General features: G+C 44.1%; 1 protein-coding gene across 9 annotated transcripts in view; it reads left to right on the forward strand.

Moving 5' to 3' along the window:
* Positions 1-22,620, forward strand: part of zmynd8 (zinc finger, MYND-type containing 8) — a 29,153-nt gene that overhangs the window by 2,303 nt on the left and 4,230 nt on the right. For 3 of the 9 annotated variants that reach the window (XM_048255804.1, XM_048255807.1, XM_048255810.1), the window contains exons 2-20: positions 6,906-6,976; positions 8,636-8,793; positions 10,604-10,825; positions 11,365-11,478; positions 12,454-12,519; positions 12,854-12,946; positions 13,140-13,227; positions 13,333-13,388; positions 14,672-14,749; positions 15,040-15,155; positions 15,354-15,871; positions 16,313-16,453; positions 17,640-17,804; positions 18,183-18,791; positions 19,049-19,612; positions 19,859-20,073; positions 20,897-20,977; positions 21,381-21,459; positions 22,277-22,516. In XM_048255804.1, the coding sequence (XP_048111761.1) occupies positions 6,906-6,976; positions 8,636-8,793; positions 10,604-10,825; positions 11,365-11,478; positions 12,454-12,519; positions 12,854-12,946; positions 13,140-13,227; positions 13,333-13,388; positions 14,672-14,749; positions 15,040-15,155; positions 15,354-15,871; positions 16,313-16,453; positions 17,640-17,804; positions 18,183-18,791; positions 19,049-19,612; positions 19,859-20,073; positions 20,897-20,977; positions 21,381-21,459; positions 22,277-22,516 (3,674 nt within the window). The other 6 variants (XM_048255808.1, XM_048255813.1, XM_048255812.1 and 3 more) reach the window with 5 other exon arrangements.

The raw sequence follows: 22,620 nt of genomic DNA on the forward strand, positions 1-22,620 counted from the left end.
GGAGAGTCTGTCAGTCACACAACACCAAAGGACTGGAGGCAGGCAGGAACTCAGTGCAGAAGTCTCTTTCTGTACTGTCTGCTGTGTGACAGAATGGCTCACAGGGTCAGGAAGCAGCTTGTCTCTATGCCTAAGAGTGTCAGCAGTGTAGGAAATTTCTGTTTTCCCCAAAAAGCTGTAACATTTACAGGCAGGAGGCTTCAAAGAGTGACACTAGGCAGACCTCTCAAAATGGAAGGCCTCTACCACAGACTTGTGGCACAGGGGTAGGAAACTCCACAGCATATGGTGAGATCTAAACAGCAGAGTGCTCTTAGAAGCCAGGTCATGCCACTGTTCAGCCTGCTCTGGACTGGCACAGGGGCATTAGGTCATAGGAAGAGAAACTAAATATGAGAAATCAGCCAAGTCATAAAATGTGAAATATTTTCTTGTCACACGGCTCATGACTATTTTAGCTGTAACTGTTTCATCCTGCTGGAGGGCATTTCTTTTTTTCTTTTTATTTCATAGATCAGTCCAAAACAAAACAACAGATCTGTTTCGCATCGCGTCAGCAGCACACTGTCAGACTCTATTCAGGCTCTGTTTTGAGAGGAAGTAGGCCTAATGCTGAGCCCCTCTTGAAGGTTTTGTTCTATGCATGAAGCCAGCCATTACAGACGTCTTCTCTGCTTGTGCCCCTCCTATCCCTTCTTTATGATAATGTGTGAGGTTTGACAGGGAAGCGGGGCATCATCCCACACAGGCACATTAAAGAGAGCTTGGGGGAGCAAGAAATCTGTTTTGAATAAGGTACCCCAAAACCCTCAGATTAATGAGCTCAGTTGGAAAGGGGATTGGGGCAGAGGGAGGGGTGTTATATGTCTGTGTCTTCTTGAAATGCCACTGCATGTGCACTTCTAAGTTGCACTTCTTGTTTGTCGGCTTCTATTGCCCATCAGACAAACACCACGCTGTGTTGCTGTGTTGCTGTGTTGTGCACGGCAACAAAAGAAATGGTTTATGATCTCCTCAAGACCCCAACGTGAGAGTCCAGTGAAAGAGGCTTTGATGACCTTGTTGCTCTCAGCAGATTGTTAGTAACAAAACAGGTGTTTGAAGGGTTATCAGGGCTGATTAAAGAGCAGGGCCTTTTAATCCTGTGCTAGCTAGCTGTAGCACTGTTTGGTGAGACGCCTGTCAGTTAATCTTTTCATGAGGCCTCATAATGTTTTGTTCTCTCATTGATCACATTTGTTACACGTGCTGGTCTTTTGATTTGAACTGTGAACTGGGATTGTGTTTGATCTTCAAATTATTTTTTTCTAAAATTTCGAGGTGGCTTTGTTGGCTAAACTCAAATGCACCTTGTGAGATGAGATCAGACCACAGATTGTGAATGATCTAATGAGAGTGATAGTGAATTTTATTTTCATTATAATATAGTCATTACCAATTGTAAATGCTAAATACATTTATTTAATTAGTATTAAGCCTAGATTAAAAAAAAAAAAAAGTACTAGCACCATAGATGAGGCAAGTTAAATATGAAGGTTTTTTGAAGATGTTTTTTTTTAACTCCCTCTTTAAACAGTAGTACAGGTTAGACTAGTAGGCCTGTGACATTTCCATCCCCTATTTTATTTTGTTGTTTTTGCGTTAGTCCCTTGGAGAGCATTTCCTTTTAGACCCTGGCTGTCTGCTAGGCAAGGAGAGGCTTGCTCTTCCCTACAGCAGCAGGCTTGCAGCCTCTGTGGCAGCAGCAGTCGTGCAGCAGCAGCGGTAGCAGCAGCAGCAGCAACAACATGGCTTCAAAATGGACGCCCTGAGATTGCTCAAAGCCAGGGAGGGCAAAAAGGGAAGTGGAATCTGATATGCGCCGCGTCAACGATCAGCCATACACTGTGTTCTTTTTTTGAAAACACGCGCACACAGGCTCAGTGACAGCGACAGAGACAGCGTCGACAGCAACAACAGGAAGAGAAAGGAAGGAATAGGTGAGGAGCCATGCTGTAGTGGTGGAGGAAAGAGGAGAGAGAAGGCAAGAAACCCTCCCTGCATTGCAGCAGAGGATCTGAGCCGGGAGAGGGGAAAAGAGGGAGCTAGTGTGGCACACTGCGTCTGCCGCCCAATCACATGCCTCCGTGTGGTGCTCAAACCAATCGGTAGCCCACAGCTGAGGTTAAAGATTGACAATCGCACTGAGAGCAGCAGCAGGGAGAGCAGGGCCCTTCTGGAAATTTCTGCACCCATCTTTGTCTCATCCCCTACCAGCCTCATAATTTGAAAAGAAAAGAAAAAAATAACAGTATTTTTAAAAGCCCCTGGCTGAAGAACCTGTATTTTGTATCCTTAAAGAAAAAGGTATGCTTCTACGTGTGAATTATTGTGATGTTGAGGTTTGAATGTTATGTCAGTGAGGTAATGAGATTAATTATTGTTTCAGGAAATATTTGATGTTTGCGGAAGTGACAAGTTTGCTGTGTACTGTGGCAGTGATTTGCATGAGATGAAAAGAATGGTGGATTTTGCTAGAGTGCAAGCAGACTCAAATGCAGGAGGAGGAGGCCAAGATGGCAAGTGCTCTGTCTCAGTACATGTTTTTCTCTGCGTGCTGTCATTTTCTCTCCCCCAGAGATGGACAGAGGGAGGAAGGGAGGAGAGCAACGGCGGGTGTGCATGTGTGAGTGTGTGTGCGGGTGAGGGGGGTTAAAGATGGAGGATGGATGGAGCTGGAGAGACAGAGAGAGATAAAGAGACCTGATGGAGGGAGGGGGAGCAGTGATTCTGCTGTCTCAACAACACTTGCATTGGAAGAAGACTCTGGGATCTCTGCTTCCACTTAAGTAGTCACTGGCACTGCAGCTGCAAATGAAACCTGCCCTCTCTTTGTTGCCTCTAAGAAATAAATATATAGTGAGGTGGATGCTGAAAAATTCCCGGTCACTGGAGAATTCCACGCTTCAATTTGATGGTGTTTATTGAGGGAGAGGGCTGATGTGTCAGGTCAGTCAGCAAGGCTGAGGCATACAGTTCACTGATGGGGAATTTATTCAGTTTAAAATTAGGCTGAGCTGTAGTGCTGAGAAGAAATGTCTTCTTCCTTTCAGTCGATTACAAGGGGCGGCAGGTTGGTGTGGCATTGTCTCTCGGATTTTTACGCAGGGATCTATAGAACAGGCCTAGCGATTACTGAGTTGTTGTTTCTCCACAGGGCTTGCCTGTGACCAGCCAAGCTCCAGCTTCATCACTAGGCACTGACTGCACAGGCATTGTTGCCATGCAAACGCACACAACTCCCACTCTGGGTGCTAGAGCTCCTATGATGGAGTCTCTGAGGAGAACAAGGCATAGCCAGATTACCGTACTTGTGCTGCACAGCCCAAATGTGAACAGTACAAAGAATCTGGCTGTCCGACCAATGCACAGCTGTGCGGAAATGTAAAATTCAAAGGCTGATGGTTTAGCTTAGATGATCAGGATGCCAGAGGCAGATCGACTCGGTCTGGCTTTCAAGCTCGCCTGCCTGCACTCAGTCTGGCACTTAGAGTACACGTCACTGTGTAAAAACAGATAGATGATTCTGTCCACATCCTCAGTGGCTCAGTAATCAATTTCGGTGAGGCAGATCGCTGAAGGCCCGGGGAAAAGGAAAACCACTTCCTTCCCCCCTCCATTAGCACACGCTAGCTGTGTGCTCGCTTTTCAAGGCTATAGACATGAAATTCATGCATAAATTGATTATTTTTTTTTCTCCCTTTTTCCCCTACTGTGCAAATCAGTTTACTTTCTATCTGTGCCAATTTCTCTCTGTGCAAATTACACTTTATGCATATTTTTATTTATCAGCTGTCAAATTGTAGTGAATATAGTGGTGACAAAAATAGTAAGAGACATAATTAAAAATTGAAATCATAAAGCCTATTACATCACTATTTTGCATGATGTTTTGCAGTAGGCTACACACTATCAATATTAGCTTGTGGTTGGAAATATGATGTTTGATAATTACAAGATGATGATTGTTTGATTTATCACAGTAAGGAACCAGTCAAATGTTGTTCATATAATAAGCAGGCTTATGGAGTTTTTTTTTGTAGAACTCGTGTTCTAGTGTTATCAGATTGACCTTCACGGAGGTTCACAGAGCATGAAACTGCTCTTTGGAGAGGCATGAGAATGACCATACAGTAGTTGGAGACTGATTTTGAAGTGCCGCCTAAGTGGCCAGTGAAATCTATCTGGGTAGGAATCAGTAGCTTATAGTGAATGTCAGTCAACTAAATGGCAGTAAGAGAGAAGCCTCATTGTGTTGGTGTTTTGGAGGATAGAGACTGAGCATATGTCACAGGGGTCAATTTAGAGAAAAACATTCCTTCCTATTGCAAACTTGGCTTGCCCCAACAGTTATGTTGGAAGATTTGCAAAATATGCTCTGTGTTATTGAGCAAAAGTCTTTTTTTGTTTTGTTTGAGTGTTTAGACAAGGCGAGGCTGGGCAAGTTTATTTATATAGCGCATTTCATACACATTAAAGTCTGATGTTATATTTTGTCAAAGTACCAGAACAGAAAATTGGAGTGATTCTTGAGTTGGTTTTAGGCCTGTGCTTTAGATATTGAAATATCGATATATTGTATTGTCACTTGCACAATATATCGTATCGAATCACCATTGCCGCCAAATATCGATATTTTTTATGAAAGCATTAGGCGGTGCAAAAATGTCTATACAGCTGACTATTGCGATATTTTTTAATTATTTGTCTGCTGAATTATCTGTATAATGTGATCTACTTATTTTAACATTTTTGGTAAAAAGTATTGCAATATATCACAATTTGTATTGTATTTTATCTTAATATATTGTGATGTATTGTATGTTGTGACCCATGTATCGTGATGCGTATTGTATCGTGAGGTCCTTGCCAATACACAGCCCTAATTGGTTGTCAGATGTAATTACTGAGATCTGAATCTAATTATAATAGGCTAATTAAGTACTCAGAAATACGCTTGTTTGCACTGGTCCTCCTCTAATCACTGAAGATGTGATGGTTAACGATGTCAGTGAATCAGGTGTGTTGGTGCCCACAGGAATAGACATTAGAATTATAATAGAATTTGAATTATCACAGTTAAACTCTTGTGGAGACTAAGAAGTCTGACATGTAGATGTTTTGCTAAACACACTTTTGTCCTCTGCCTTTGAGTGGGTACTGTGATCTTGGGTATGTTAAGAAGGCAAACTTAGATATTTGCTACCCCAGAGCTAACTTGCAATGCAACTTGCCATAGGTAGTTAGCTTCAATTAACACCCGGATCTCCTTATATGAGCAAAGATGGTCTATTGATTGAGGAGATGCATGTGATTGCTTGTAACCTCAGACAGGAGATACATGCTCTGAATGTAGCCTAAACAACCCATCACAATATCAAAGATAATTAATGCGTAGCAAGATGGGTCGTCCTAGTTCATGTCTATGAGGGCAAAGTAGACTTCAGTCAGAGATGGGCTCTGGTTCAGTCCCCGCCTGCACAGGGGCGTGTCACTGACGTATGACTGACGTTTGAACGCCTCGGTTCCATGCCAGACAGAAGCCGGAGTACAAAACAAACTTGGTGTGCCTTCATGTTGATTTTCTCCCGACTGTCACGACATTCTCCTGAAATGGGGAGGAGGGTTTGGAGATCATGATACCGTGTCCGAAATGTGCATCCATTGCTCAGAAAAATAAGGCTTTGACAAATTCTGGGAAATTCTTGGATTCTGCCATAGACCTCAATGTTAAAAAGGGAGCCCGATCACTGCATAAATGGGGGATGCAGGGTGTGTACTACTGCTACCCTATTTGCATACATTTCCAGGGACAGTAAATGGCCTCTCAGGAAGTATCTTCGTAATCAACCATCTTTGACAATATCTCTCACATTTTGATTTTCTCTCTGCTGAAGGTAAATCAGGAAGCAGCCCTGATTTGAGATTGGATTCACTTTTAAATGTCAATTCAAAAATAGACCAGCAGTTAGTGGCCCACTGTCAAGAAGGGAACAGCATGGCATGGCTAACAATATTCTAGAGGTCTCTGTGTCAAATTTGAGAATTTTACTTTTTTCTGTGCTTCTTGGTAGGGATGATTACAAGTCAAGGATTTCAGTTTTAAACAGGTGTTTATAAGAAATGGATTAAAAATGGATTTTCATCTTTAATAAACTGAAAGTGGTGTATTGAGACACACCCTAAAAAGGTGTAGGCTACTGTAAATTCATGCAAATTGGGAAATAAACCAGCTATAGCTACCACCGCTAATCTACAAATTCAGCCAACTCAGCAGCATTAGATGTTGTAGCACAGCTAATGGCCTTTTTCCTGCTAGGATGCATGTGGTCTCACCTGACACCACCTAAACTATAATAGTGCATGTTATAATGCTTTAAATGTAAATGTGTGATTGCATTTTATATTAGCTAATCATTTTGCAACAACTAACTAATTAAAAGTGTGCAACAGTGAGTATCTCCTGCTATGGCTAACTCAGTTGCACTTCATGCCTGTACAGTGATGACTAATGCTATCTGGATGTCATGTAGATGTGAGACCCATGAAGTAACACATGAGTTCTGTCAGCTTGTGGCATAATATCTGGGTGAAGTCTGTGAAATAGCAAACTCTTTATAGAGATAGATGATGCTAGCTTAGCAAGCTACAACTTTAGAGTTGTTGGAATGATATGCCTTTTGGTGTGACTGTTTCTTTTTCCTTGCAATTCAATGGACTATTCTACTCAATTGAAACTATAGTAACAAACCAAATCACACCACCAACAATGTCACAATGCTGCCAGTAGATCAGATCCATGCTCAGCTACATGACATGAATTGAATACATTAGCAACTTGTCAAGGCCTCTGTTTTTGCTTGTAGTTTGGCAGAGGAGGAGGTGAAAGTGGAGTCGGATGCTGTTGAGGGGATGGAGATTTCAACACGATCCAAAGGTGAGAGATCAAAGATCATTCTTTACTGTCTATTTATTTTCTACACCACAGCTTAGGCTGTTTCCGAAACACCATATGACTGTACTACATCCCAGATAGCAAAATCAGATTGGCAGATAGCGGACTGCTGGTGGTATGCTGCCAGTGGCGTGCCACTTGTGGTCCGCCATTGGACCACCATCTCTTTAAATTTAACTTAACCTAATATTAAGAAAAGTTAATAAAATGATGGAAAAATATGGAGCATAACTGAACAAATTAAAAAGATTTTAGACCAATAGTGGCAATATATTGGGCAATTTGTCTGCAACCCGTCAGTGGACCGCCAGAGAACCAATGAGCAAAATGCCAGTGGACCGCCAGCTATGCCCCCAATGGACCGACAGTGGTCCGCCAGCCTCTTGCTATCTGGGATACTGCACACGTATTCTGAGGTAAAAGGTTACAGTAGTGGTCAGTACCATGATGATTACTATATTCAAATGGTCAGAATATCAGTCAGGCTTGCAGCATTGATGTGTCCTCTCAAGGAGCACTGCAAACACAGCCTGGCCTACATTGCTGCTTAACTCGGTCAAGGACTACCTGCTTTTTGGAGTGTGCCAGTTGACCAACAGCCAAACACCGAGGCCTGCTTTTACATAGTGTTCATATGAATGGAACTCGGATGTGTTTACGTTACCAACAATAGTGTACTACTGTTGAGTTCAATCAGTGATGCAAAGGCAGGGTAAGGTCATGGACATGAAAAGAAATGGACAAAGCCACTCTGTTGGTCTTATTGGAGAGAAGTGAAGCAGGTTTGAACCAGTTTCCTGTTGGGCAGCGCCCAGCCTCAGCTCAGTTTGGTGACATAGATGTGACGTTGAGCAGTGGGCTGAAAAAAGGTTTAATAGCTGCATACAGAAAATTATGAGTGGCTAGAGTTAAAGTGGAGCTTTTGGTAACTGTTCTGCCAGTCTAACAAAACTTCACTGAATAGCTTTTTTCCAATGCTTCCCTCTAGTTTATGCCCTCTCACATGGGCCTTTCGCCAGATTCCCTGCAAGGTTATTTTTGTCCTGTGTGACAGAAAGTAGCAGGTTCATGACATGACTTTTGACATGACATGACACGACTTTGAGCAAGTCTCACAAAAACAGGGCCATAATAGGAAATACAAGGTAGTTGAGCCAGTCATACAGTGTTAATGTTTCTCTGAGAGCCAGTCATACAGTGTTAATGTTTCTCTGAAGAATAGCAATGGTCACATAAAGGTACAGATGCAATGCTTTAGATGTAAAGTTATTTGATGTCAAAAACCAGCAAAATAAATGGGGGTCATTCGAATGCTAACTCTAGGTGAATGCTAACTCTAGGTGGTTATCTATTAGCCTCAGACCCTCGCATAAGTGGGTTGCTTTCAGAATATTGGTGTAAAACGGAAAGCATGCAGCACAGGAAGACTTGTTCCAAACAGGCAAATTCTCTCTATGATTGGATGGCTGAATGAGCTGTCGCTCTGGATGGACCAATCGTGGGGTACATGTGTACATAGCTTGTAGTATGTAAAAGCTGTAGGCTTAACCTAACATTTTTTGTCACCTTCATCCATATTTATCAAAATTTGACCTAAGTCCAACAGTGTCATCAATTCTGACCTGGATTGGGTGGGTTCAGTTGCAGGTGTTGAGTCTGGGTCAGTGGATCGGACTGCCCAGAAGCGCAAGGTGCCCAGCCCTCCTCACTCATCCAATGGACACTCTCCATCAGAGACCTCCCCAAGCCCCATGAAGAAGAAGAAGAAGCCAGGGGCAGTGAACAGCAGCAAAGACCAGGTGCAGCACCGGATCCCACCCCATTTTGGACTATACAAAAACACACAAAATCACACACACACACACACACACACACACAATGTATTTAATAGAGCTGATTCTCTCTGGTTGTGAATTTGAATTTGAAATTGAATTTTTACAATGAGTCACAAATATTTTAGTTTGCGCTTGATGCATGGTTGCATGTTTGAGACGGTGCTTGAAACATAATTTTTTGTCAGATGCTGTTGCCAACTTAGATTACTTTCTCTGTTCCAAATAGAGAACAGTCTACAGAGAACAGTTTCCTAGAGACAGTCAAAGATGTGTCAGACCCATAGCTGAAGGGTATTACAGGGTATTACTCCCCAATTACCTCAGGCTTCTCATGGCTGTGTGATAATAGCTGCACAGGAAACAGCTCCCTTACATGATCTGGTTGACTCATATGTCATGCGTTTGTGTTCCTTTGGGACTTTGTATTCTTGACAGTGCTCACCCAAAATCCCTTGCAAAATCCCTATAGAACAGGAACTGTCTCAGGAATGAGTTGTTTAGTGGCAGGTGGATGGCATTTTGGCTACTGAATAGTTTGAACAGAAAATGTAGGCTCGTCTTGGCAAATTGTCTTTGGGTTGCATGGTAGCTTTAACTTTTTACTTGTATCCACACTGATGCTTGTATCCAAAGCGACTTACAGATGCACATTGCAGGGGCAGCTTGGGGTTAAGTGCCAGAGTTCATGAAGTCTTCACTTTCATGAACTGTGATCAGTTGTTGAAAACATGTCTTACATGGCATGGCTCTAAGTGGCATAGATTTGTTTGTACTACTTTGACTTGGCCAAACAGCCAGGCCAAAATCAAAAAGACTGAAGATATTGTAAAAACATACAAATGGTCACGATACAGACACCGCTATTGAGTCAACACGCCATGCACTCCTAATTCAGTTCTCATGTTAGCCTTTTAACTGATTATCAGGCAGTGTAATTATGGAGACTTAAGAGGACCAGCATTACAAAGCAAAACTCTGGAGCCTGTGTGCACTCAATCAAGGCAGTTAAACAGACTCCGAGTATCTGCCCAATATCTATTAATCAAACGCTACTTCTCGCTGGAAGGAAAGCAAAGAAAGCACTCAAGTTGTGGAAAACATCCACAACTTATTTAACTTAACATTAGCTCGCATATTGTCTGCGATGAAGGAGAAGTGTGAGGACTGTTTTTCTATGACATTGCACATTCAATGCTAGCAAGTCCAGCATGGCCAGTCATCAAATAATCTATTGACTTCTTGTGTGAAGCAGACTACAGACTAGCAGAATATGCTACATTAGGGTCCTTGCAATAGAGTACTCTATTTTGGGGTTTTGAAACGGACCAACCTGCTTCTTACTCTAGCTCACTGTTACTGTGGTCCCTATCATATTTTGCATGATTAAGGAATAAAGACATTGCACATCCATATTTTAAAGTATGGGCAACATGTTTTTACTGTACAATTTTATTTATTATTACTATTTGGTACAGTATATTACTAATGTGGTACTACAATTCTATATATATATATATATATATATATATATATATATATATTAAAATATTTTATTATATCATACAGTAATGTATTAAAGACAAGCGCTGCATCCCTGTGTGGCACCTGTATTCATTTTACTATGCATGTGTGTGTGTGTGTGTGTGTATTGTAGTATATAATGCTTTGTTTAATATTTTATTTCTCTGCCCAGCTGTGTTTGCCTGTGTGAAATCTCACATGCGTGTGTTTTGAAACCCGAACCCCTTTTGTGTTTCTCTTGCCTGCATTTCAGTCTGAGCTAAGACATGGTCCCTTTTACTATGTGAAGCAGCCAGCACTCACCACAGACCCTGTTGATGTTGTACCGCAGGACGGCCGCAACGACTTCTACTGCTGGGTGTGCCACCGCGAGGGCCAGGTGCTCTGCTGTGAGCTGTGCCCGCGTGTGTACCACGCTAAGTGCCTGAAACTAGCAGCAGAGCCCGAGGGCGACTGGTTCTGCCCCGAGTGTGAGGTACTCTCTCACTCTCTCACACACCGCAGCCAGCCTCTGGAGCTGTGTGGCGCTGTGGGGGCTGAGGGGCGGCCCTGTCGGCTGCTCGGGGTGCAGGGGGTTGGGGCAGGAAAGATTTCCATTTAGCTACCGCTTTGACATTAAATGAACCAGTAGTTTATAGTAATGTAAGTACATAGTAGTTCATGTGAATTAATCTATACCTTAGACGTTAACTGTCCACATTATTTGTAAACAAAATACATTGAAAAAATACTAGAATAGTAGGCAGTTAATCCTAAATACCGGTACTCGGTTCATATCACTTTAAAGTGCTGAAATATTTAGTCAAAGTTCTGCAGTCAATATTTTAATTGTTGTACTACTAGTCAGTTCGGTTTTGGGCTATATTAATATAGTAATTCTTAATTTGTAATGCCAACTACCCTTTTTAGGGTCACAAGTGTATCAGAATTAGAGTGATGATGAGAAGGTGGTGTTCTGTACAGTGTAAACACAGTGTGCTCTCCTCCTTTCTGTGTCCTCCTTTTCCTTCTCAGAAAATCACTGTAGCAGAATGCATAGAGACTCAGAGTAAGGCCATGACCATGCTAACGTTAGACCAGCTGTCTTACCTGCTTAAGTTCGCTCTGCAGAAGATGAAGCAGCCGGGTGTAAGTACTTTCTCTCTCTATCTCTCTCACTTTCTCTCTATTCCTTTTTTCTTTCTTTTCTCTCTCTTTTACTTTTTCTCTCTATTCCCTTCTCTCTCTCTCTCTCTCTCTCTCTCTCTCTCTCTCTCTCTATCTTCTTTTTTTTGACGTCCAGAAGAGCATCTGATATGAGCTGTCAGTTCTGACTAAGTTATCACTGTATAGCATGTACAGATTGGACCAGTATGTTCACTGACATGTGGCTAAACAAAAGAATCCACTTTTGTTTGATGTTTCTGCCAATGACCTTTTTTATGTGAGTACTGTTGTTTTGGGACCAAAACACCACACATTCCAATAGCCCTTGTCCTTGGCATTTTGCTTGGCAATAACACTTACATTCGGCAAATAATAACATTTATCCAGATGCTGAATATTGCATGGCTGAAGAGACCGTGCTGGTAAAAGGAGAGCTCTGGGAAGGTCCTTCTCAGATTCTCCAAAACCTCTTTGCACCGTCTGGGTCTGGGCAGTGCTGAATGTTTTCCTGTGAGCCCAGTAAAATCAGGAATCATAATATAGCCATTTGTTTGTTGTCCCATCTGGAATAATTTCCTTTGTGGAGCTACTCTTTTTCCTGGCGAATAAACACCCTAGATGGAAACTTCAGGTGGAGAGTTTAAAGAGTAAAAAAAAAAAAGCAAAACTGTTTTTTTTTTTTTCCAGCCTTGCTATCTTTCCACCTGTTAGATTATGAGACCAAGAACTCGATGCACTTTGAATCTTACTACACCTTTACGTCTCTCCTCAGCATAGCCAGAACAAAAGGTTCTGCTTGCCACGGCTTCAGTAGAGGAGTTCCGTACAGGAACTAGCCAAGGGCTCTGTTCTGGTCAACGCCAGCGCTAGAGGGAGTGTGGTGGGCGGAAGGGGTGGTAGTGGGTGGGGGGGCTGTGGATTGGTGAGGATATAGCTGCCCCCTCTGTTCTCTTACAGGACCAGCCTCGCTCCTCATCTCACTCCCCACACGCTACTACTTCGCAGAGAAAGGCTTATAATTGGGTAAAACAGCACCCCCCCTCAACCCCATTCCCCCGCCCCTTACCCCGCCCTTCCTGTGTGGCCTGTGTGCATTTTTCAAGTCTCTCTCTATTTTTCTGTGCCCCCACTCCTAAACCCCCACCGCCTCTACGCCCTCTCTGTTTAACATGTTCTGAGTGGGGTTGTTTTAGTCGTCTGGGTTTTTGTTGTTTCTTCATCATCAGTTTGACTGTGTAGCTTGGTTGTGTGTGTGTGTGTGCGTGTGTGTGTTGGGTGATGGTGGAAGTAACAATGCCATGTGTTTGTTTTTGACATGTTAGATAACTTTGAGGCTGTGTGTGTGTGTGTGTTTCAGACTGAGCCCTTTCAGAAGCCAGTGTCCCTGGAACAGCATCCAGACTACGCTGAGTACATCTTCCACCCCATGGACCTCTGCACACTGGAGAAGGTCAGCAGAAACTCCACACTCCACTCACACTCCACTGACATCTCATGCTAAATGAATTGGCTGACGTCAACCTGTTTGTAACTTACCCTGTTTTATAACTTCACACATGCGCCTTGTACTCCTTGTCAACCTGTTTGTTAACACATTGACATATTTAACCCATTGACCTTTTCTATTGGCAATTTTCCCTCAGAACATCAAAAAGAAAATGTACGGATGCACTGAGGCCTTCTTAGCGGATGTCAAGTGGATTTTGCACAACTGTATAATTTACAATGGAGGTTAGTGAATGAATGTCATGTTGACGGTTTAAAAACATGGAAAACCCCTTCACTTGACAGCATCGTGGATGACAGGATATGCTTTCTGTGTTCCTATTCCTACAGGCAATCACAAACTCACAGCTACTGCTAAAGTCATTGTACGAATTTGTGAACATGAGGTAAGTGTCTTTAAGGGTTGTTGATATGATGTCTAATTCATTGCGTATTTACAATAACGCATGTATCACATGATGTATTTAGTACATAGACATCAATATCTGCTGTTACTGTTATGACAGTGATGACTGAGAGGGAAATACCACAATTCACTACCCTGCATTGCAAACCTGTAATTAGACGACTTCATTTTGCCCCCAAGCTCCTCGCCCCTCAAAGACCTGAAAGCAGAATTCCCCTCTCCCAGTTGGAATCTTGAGTGTTCCAAAAAAAAGGACATGTTTTAGGATGTGCAGAGATATAGAGACACAATGGCCCCTAATTTCAATGGTGTTCGAAGTCAGTGTGTGAGCAAAGTTCTTGTGCATGAACTGACGGCATCATGTGGCGTGAGACAGCTTTTGGCTAACCCACCGTTGTTGGTGCGTAGGATCGTTCTCATCGTATTGCATTTGCAAATAGGGGTCCGGTTCGCCCTGCCTGGACTTATTTTCCCAACAATGACCGGCGTTCTATACATTATCCCGCTTATTATACTGTACGGCTACTTGTCAAAACGAAAAAATAAACTCCACAATATGTCTCTTTACATTTATTTGTTACCATTACCGTTGTGGCTTTTGCTGAGAAACAAATAGTTCGCAACACACGCTGAACTTGATTCAAACGTTCTTTAGAACACAGCTGATCAACTCTCTACCTTCACTGTTGAATGGAAATCCGTTGCTATTGACAGCGGTCATTATTTAGAGGTCCTTAGACGAAATTAATGACCGGTAGAACTTTGGGAAATCCCATTTAAGTCAATGGAGCGTCCTACTTGCATTGTGAAATAAGCAAGCTTTAATTAGACTTTAGGTAGCTCCCCAACTGTTTCTAAGTAGCTCTCCAAAAGGTTTGAGGAAGATGCTCATAAATCTGATAACCCAGTCACTTGGGAAACATGTTAAAATTCCTATGAAATCAAATTCACAGTCTACAAAAAGAGAAGGTAAATGAGTTGAAAGGAACCTATAAAACACATACAAATCTTATTCAGCGGTTTTGGGTGGAGATCAGCTATGTGAATACATGGCATACAAGTACTAACATAAAAGCTCTCGACCATGTCCATTTTGTCAAAGCTCTCGGAGGAAAAAATGTTGGAGACCCCTGCTTTAGGCTTTACACTTTGCCCAGTATTTTAGTTAGGGCCCACAATCTCCTAAGTTATAGTGTATCTGTAACAAGTTATAGTGTATCTGTAACGCATGATGTGAAATGTCAACCCCTTCCTCCCTGGCAGATGAACGAGATTGAAGTGTGTCCAGAGTGCTACCTGTCAGCATGCCAGAAGAGAGACAACTGGTTTTGTGAGCCTTGTGTAAGTGTCCTGTTCGACCATAACACCTCTGCTTCCATTGGGAGTGTTCATTTGTTTATCTGCCATTTGTGTGCCCTCTTTATGATGGGTAATTACATTTTTGTATGCCTTACTTCACCTTAAATTCTTCTCAGACCAGATCCAACATTGAGCATTTTAGAAAACATTTTGTAGAATTCTTATAGGTTATTATTAGAACAGGCAAAGTACAGGTTGAGAGTGTAGTGGTTTTGTAAGAAAACGAAAACCCTCTTTAAGATATTTCTAATATATACTTTGGCCCTGTGTAGAGTAACCCCCATCCTCTGGTTTGGGCCAAACTGAAGGGATTCCCTTTCTGGCCAGCAAAAGCTCTGCGAGACAAAGATGGACAGGTGGATGCTCGCTTCTTTGGTCAACATGACAGGTGAGAGAGAAACACATTTAATATGTTTAACAGATTACTGATGCCACAGGATAAATTCGAGTCTTATTGATTGATACTATCAATTTAGGTATGAATGTAAATATTTACCTAATATTAATATGTCATATAAATGCACTAGACCTTATGTTGGGGGAAAAAGGTCTGCTTGACATTTACTAAGATCCTCTCCTTCATTAGGGCATGGGTACCTATCAACAACTGCTACCTCATGTCCAAAGAGATTCCCTTCTCTGTGAAGAAGACCAAGAGCATTTTCAACAGCGCCATGCAAGAGATGGAGGTCTACGTGGAGAATATCCGCAAGAAGTTCGGCGTCTTCAACTACGCTCCTTTCCGCACGCCGTACACGCCCGACAACCAGTTCCAGATGCTGCTGGACCCATCCAACCCGGCGGCGGGCTCCGTCAAGCCAGAGAAGCAGGAGAAGATCAAGTTCAACTTTGACATGACCGCCTCTCCCAAGATGATCCTGGGCAAGAGCATGTTGTCCAGCAGTGGCAGCGGAGCAGGAGGGGGCATGAGCGCGCCCGCCGGGAGGCGGATCTCGGTGACGGACATGCCTCGTTCTCCAATGAGCACGAACTCGTCGGCCCACACAGGCTCTGACGGGGAGCAGGAAGGGACAGAGAAGGGCGGCCAGGCCAGAGCCCCCCCTGGACACTACAGTACCGGAGAGGAATCTCAAGACTGCACAGGTACTCTTAATTATTACAGTCAGGTCAGACTAAAGACAGAATAACGTCTAAATGAAAAATATTAATAAATTCTTAATAAAAAATAATGAAAGTGATAAAACAAAAGTGAATAGAGGGTGAGAAAATGATAACTTTATTCAAAGCAAGTTTGAGAGCTGACAGACATACAGTTTTATTCAAAGCAACTTGGTGTAGCCCACATTTAGTGAATATGTCGACAGATACACACAACCACACCTTTTCACAACAGATGGATTCTTCAGGGGCTGGACTAACCACTTAGAAAATTAGATCTCAAAAGAAAGAAGGTGCTTTCTAGTCTGATTAGGCAATTCTTGTAATGTCAGCCTCAATAACATCCCCCTTTGCTTTTTAAAGTTTAAAGTTTTAAAATGTTTTAAAAAGTTAGAAACATAAATCGATCGTGGTGTTTCTTGACAGCCTCACCTGCAACACCAGCCAAGCCAGGTGCTACAGGCATCCTCCTGGACAGCCCAAAACCATTCCACTCTCAAGCACCATCCGCAACGGTCAAGCAGGAGAAGGCCCCTGCTACAGGCAGCATCTTGAACCTCAACCTCGGTGAGCTCCGGAAAAAAATCTCCTGCCTATAGCTTGCAAGATATAGTGTACTACCAGTTTCGAGATTTCCTTCCACTGAATTTGTTCCAACCATTCACTAATCCAGTGAATTCTAATTAGCACAACTTAATTAGTTGAACCAAAGTCCTTTTAGGCAAGTCCCTCCACTTGGCGGCCATATTGTAACGCTTTTTGGGCACTTATCGGGCATCTATTTAGGAAGAAATGCACGTGCGCAAGGCTTCACGACACCAACCTTGCTCCATCTGCGAGATCACAACACGTGATTGGCACAATGTACTCACTTGTCGACTTTTTTTCCGTGGAAGGGGCGGGATATGTGTAGACAAATATTGGCGTTACAAACTAACCCCATGCATTTCTATGGAGGATTTTTTGAGTGCTGTGGCTCCTCATTAGAAAGTCTCTGGTTCAACCAGGTAGCTCAGCTAATTAGTGAAATCTGTGTGAAGTGCACATGTTAAACTAATACATGGTAGGACTTGCTAAAACTCATATGTGGCATAAAAAATAATGAAAGTGATAAAACAAAAGTGAGTAGAGGGTGAGAAAATGATAACTTTATTCAAAGCAAGTTTGAGAGCTGATAGACATACAGTTTTATTCAAAGCAACTTGGTGTAGCCCACATTTAGTGAATATGTCGACAGATACACACAACCAGACCTTTTCACAACAGATGGATTCTTCAGGGGCTGGACTAACCACTTAGAAAATTAGATCTCAAAAGAAAGAAGGTGCTTTCTAGTCTGATTAGGCAATTCTTGTAATGTCAGCCTCAATATCATCCCCCTTTGCTTTTTAAAGTTTAAAGTTTTAAAATGTTTTAAAAAGTTAGAAACATAAATCGATTGTGGTGTTTCTTGACAGCCTCACCTGCAACACCAGCCAAACCCCATGCATTTCTATGGAGGATTTTTTGAGTGCTGTGTCTCCTCATTAGAAAGTCTCTGGTTCAACCAGGTAGCTCAGCTAATTAGTGAAATCTGTGTGAAGTGCACATGTTAAACTAATACATGGTAGGACTTGCTAAAACTCATACGTGGCAGGACCTACTTTCTGAAGCCAGAGATTTCCACCTCTGTATCAAATGAGTGTAATAGAGGTGAAACAAAGAGGTGAATTCCTGTTTGAAAACAAAGAGGTGAATTCCTGTTTGCTTTCAGACCGCAGTAAGGCGGAGATGGACCTGAAGGAGCTGAGCGAGAGCGTGCAGCAGCAGCAGCAGCAGCAGGGAGCGCCACCCCTACTTACCTCCCCCAAGAGGCAGATCCGGAGCCGCTTCCAGCTTAACCTCGACAAGACCATCGAGAACTGCAAGGCCCAGCTGGGTGAGTGAGAGCGCTGAAAACGTTCCCGTGGTGCATCTGGTAGACATGGAGGTAGAACAAGGGAGGGAGTACACATACTGTAGGCTACTGATGATGACTACTCTACTGTACTGTACTGTACTGTCGTCTGAATGAAAGCATCTACTACATTAATAAATGCAAATAGCCTTCAAACTCACTACGAGACAGTGCAAGTTCTTTTTCACAAAGAGCGAATCTTCCGCTTGACAAATTTAAAGTAAAAGTCCTAACTTGTTGTTTATTCTGCCTATAATTTCTCCATTCACTAAGCAAGTTCAGGAATTTGCTAATGTGTAATGTGAAAGGCACTGGGTTTCCTATGTAGGCTTTGCATTAGTGTCAGCCTCTGCTCCACAGGCATCAATGAGATCTCTGAGGATGTGTACAAGGGCGTGGAGGACTCGGAGGAGTCGGACAAGTCGGACTCGAGCGACAGCGAGTACGCCAGCGACGACGAGCAAAAGCCCGGCAAGGAGGGCCAAGAGTCCGGCGGCACGGGCTCCAACAAGCCCGAGAAGGACGCGTCCAAGAAGAAGACGACGAAGGCATCGACTTCGACAACCTCACCTCCCGCCGAGGAGCAGGAGAAGAGTAGTCCGGACGGGGGGGCGTCGTCAGCAGGGTCGGGGTCGGGGTCAACCTCAGTGCCCAAATCAGAGCCTGCAGCCAAGGCTGGTCCCGAAGACCCCGCGGGCAAAGACAAGCAGGGGTCCGACGCCGAGAAGGACGCCCCCGAGAGACCCAAAGCAGCGCCGCCGGAGTCCCCGCTGGCCCGGGACAAGCCCAGAGGCTCGGAGGAAGGACGGCCGCCTCCGACACTGAACGCAGACATGGACTCCGACTCGGAGAGGGAGCTGGTCATCGACCTGGGGGACGAGCAGGGAGGAAGAGAGAGGAAGAGAAGCAGGAGAGAGTCGGCCGCAGCCTCGGCGCTTAAAGAGGCCAGCACCGCCGCCAAGTCAGATGGTACTTCTGAAAACACTGAGCTGACTACTGACCACTTAGGATTTTTCCACATATGTCTGACACAGAATAGCCATAAAGTTCTTCTTAAAACATTCAGAATACAGAATACTTAGAATACAGTAAATGGTCCATAATAAACTGTAAACAATGTAAACATGTTGAGCCAGTTTAGTCTTAGTCTTGACAAAGCTGCAGAAGTGCCTGTGGCCTGGGCTGTTTTTTGACCACTTTGATGTTTTGTGTTGTCTCCACCACAGGTAAAGCCCCCATCACCACTAGTGCGGTAACACCGTCTCAACAAAACACCCCAGTCTGCTCTTCGCCGGGTCCCAAAGACCTCGCCCAGCCTTCTGCGCCCACCCCTCCCAGCATCCTCTCCTTCCCCACGGCGCTCCTCTCCTCCTCCACCCCTCTCCCAGGTTCCGCTTCTGCCTCCACCTCCTCCACCACCACCACCTCCTCCGCCGCCTCTGCGTCCTCCCCGGTGGCGCCGGTCGCCGCGGTGAAGAAGCAGCGGCCGCTGCTGCCACGGGAGACGGTGCCCGTGGTGCAGCGTGCGGTGGTGTGGAACCCCACGGCCAAGTTCCAGACGTCGTCGCAGAAGTGGCACATGCAGAAGGTGCAGCGGCAGCAGCAGAGCGGGCAGCCACAAGCGCAGACGCCGCAGACTCCGGCGCAGACGCCACAGACTCCAGCGCAGGTGCAGGCACAGGTGCAGACGCAGCCCCAACGCAGCCAGCAGCAGCAGCAGGTCTTATCCACATCTGGGGCTCAGCAAGCATCATCCAGCACGCGCTATCAGACACGACAGGCTGTTAAAGGTGCGATACTGTGCAATACTGATACTACACACCTGCGTTATTAGATAATCTATATTAGATATAAATATTTCATTGTATTGAATGTCACCATGTAGTTTCCCATTACCCATTTGGTTTCTCCTCATTTGGCCTGTTTGTTTTGGTTGACCTTGGTTCTCAAGGATGCATTGTGAGCTACCTGATGGAGGACAACTGTCCACCTTTTCTCCTAAAGCACGCTTGCTTCATATTTTTGATTTGTTGCAGCAGTCCAGCAGAAGGAGTCCCCCCACAGCGTCTCCACGTCCTCTGTTACCTTGGTGACCACCTCCCCAGTATCTGTGGCCATCGCCACAGCGACACCTGGCGGCTCCATGAGCAGCTCCTCCTCATCCTCGTCTCCTGCTGTCGTGGCAACCGACCTGCACATCCCCACTGCCTCAGCCGACCAGGCGGCCGATATCGCCAAATACACAACCAAGGTAAACAGCACTCCCAATTTGCTCAAATAGAGCTATGCTAATATACAGTAAATTCCTTCAGATAAAAAAAACAAATGAATGTGCAAAAGTAGATAGTCGACTGAATGCAAAAGTACCGGTAGATAGTAGAAGTACAAGTAGAAGAGGCCACAAGAGTCATAGTCTCAAAGCCCTGCATGATTTATTTCATCATTCAGAGGACTGTTCTGTGGAGGCCATCTCTCCAGATGATCACATGGCCTTCATGCTGATTGGATTATGTGCAGTAAAGATCAGCAGGGATTAGTGTCATGGGTTTTCTGTGCTTTACAGTTCTGTGGAAGGGTTGACTGGTCTTTATCAGCATCTGTATGAAGTTTCAAATAAGATACATGCTGTATGAAGCAACTGTGTGCAGATTTCAGAGGTATAAAAACAATCAATGTAAGGTGAAAAGAACAACCAGATAAGAAGAGCTGCATTTTAAAGCTGCATCTATATTTAAGCTGTTCTGCATTTGGAGGGTTTGCTGCAACTCCAGAATACAACTAGCAAGCCAAAGCCAAGCATGTCCTACTCTGTTGTTTACACAACAGCAGGGGTGGACAGCCCAGTCTAGCAGAAGCACTTTGCCTAACTTTCCCCACTCTTAAAATAAGGCCACAAGATAGGGGAAGGTAGAGGAAGGACACCTGTGCAAACTGCCACGTGCTTCACTACACCAGGAGAAACAAACAGCTGTCCATTTTGTGTTGTGTTGTGATGTGGTGTGTTGTGTTGACAACTTTCCTCCTATATATATGCTGATGTAACCTGGACTGTATCTGTATCTGTATTTCAACAGATAATGGATGCAATCAAGGGGACCATGACTGAGATCTACAATGACTTGTCCAAGAGCACCTCAGGCAACACAATAGCAGAGGTAAGTGTGTCTTAAATCTAAAGGGTTTATGTATAAAATCGCTGAGAGTTGTGTATGGCACTTTCAGGCGCTGAAGCTGTCTCTGCCTCTATTTATATATTTAAGATCAATGCTTATTTGCAACACCCAGACAGATCCCAATGGAGGATCTGAAGACTGCAGTGATCTTAATGAAATAAATAATTTTCCTGAATAACAAACACACTTAATGGTAAACCTCTGGACATTTGAATCAGTTTATGCCATTAGAGGCTGTTTTGGTCACATATCTCCATTAAGTGTTTTAAACAAGTCTCTGAGGAGTTAGCTGCATGTGTTCTTTACAAGCCTAATACATACCATGAAGCTACAGCAATATGCGCACAATGTACTCTCAAACATTATGTGACACTGTGATCTCTAGATCCGGCGGCTGAGGATTGAGATTGAGAAACTGCAGTGGCTACATCAGCAGGAGCTCTCGGAGATGAAGCACAACCTGGGTAAGCAGAAATGACCAGGCCAGGGGTTTTCAACTGATTGTGAACCAGGGACCACCATTCTGACTAATTACTTAACGCCAGGACCACCACTGAATAAAAAATACTGATTCTCACATTGCAACTACATTACTGAATCCATGGTCACGGACCACCAGCAATGTCCTCACGGACCACTGGTTGAAAACCACTGGACCAGGGGATGGACACTCTAACCCTTTCCCAAACTGGCCCCTATCCACTCCCCCTCGGGTGCGGTCACTTAACAATTATTGGTTTCGGATGGCCCTTAATATGGCGGACCACTACACATGAACGCCCAAACGGAGCGCATGTGGCTAAGGAGAGGGTGTAGTAACTAGTTTCGGAAAGGGACACTCACTCTGTGATGCTTTTTTAAAATATTTATATTATAACTTTTTCTGCTGTAAGTGCATGCTGTGTGTCTGTATGCTACCGAGACCTTGAATTTCCCCTTGGGGATCAATAAAGTATCTATCTATCCATCTATCTATCTGCTGGGCCAAGCCTAAAATGTGCTAGACAAATGTGAATGCCAGCGTTACCAGTGGAAGATAGCATCTTCAGTCTAACTGTGTCTTGTGTAGTCATGACATTATCAGCAGGAATTGTTTGTGAATAGGTATGTATGTCTGTGGTTACATTACTTAAGCCTATTTGTCTGTTTTTTCTTCTGTATGTGTTTGTGTGTGTCTGCATGTTCATGTGTGTGCGTTCCTGTGTGTGCACACACGTGTGTGTGTGTGTGTGTGTGTGTGTGTGTGTGTGTGTGTGTGTGTGTGTGTATGTTGCGCCACAGAGCTGACCATGGCAGAGATGCGTCAGAGCCTGGAGCAGGAGCGTGAGCGGCTGGTGGCGGAGGTGAAGAAGCAGATGGAGGTGGAGAAGCAGCAGGCCGTGGACGAGACCAAGAAGAAGCAGTGGTGCGCCAACTGCCGCAAGGAGGCCATCTTCTACTGCTGCTGGAACACCAGCTACTGCGACTACCCCTGCCAGCAAGCCCACTGGCCCGAGCACATGAAGTCCTGCACACAGTCGGGTACGGTTGCCCCTGAATACAGCTCTAAACACCCTCTCACCTCTCTCCCCCCACTATCCCACACACTAACCTCTCTCTACAGTCCCACACACACCCTCACCTCT

The sequence above is a fragment of the Alosa alosa genome, chromosome 10, assembly GCF_017589495.1.
Source record: "Alosa alosa isolate M-15738 ecotype Scorff River chromosome 10, AALO_Geno_1.1, whole genome shotgun sequence".
NCBI classification, from domain to species: domain Eukaryota; kingdom Metazoa; phylum Chordata; class Actinopteri; order Clupeiformes; family Clupeidae; genus Alosa; species Alosa alosa.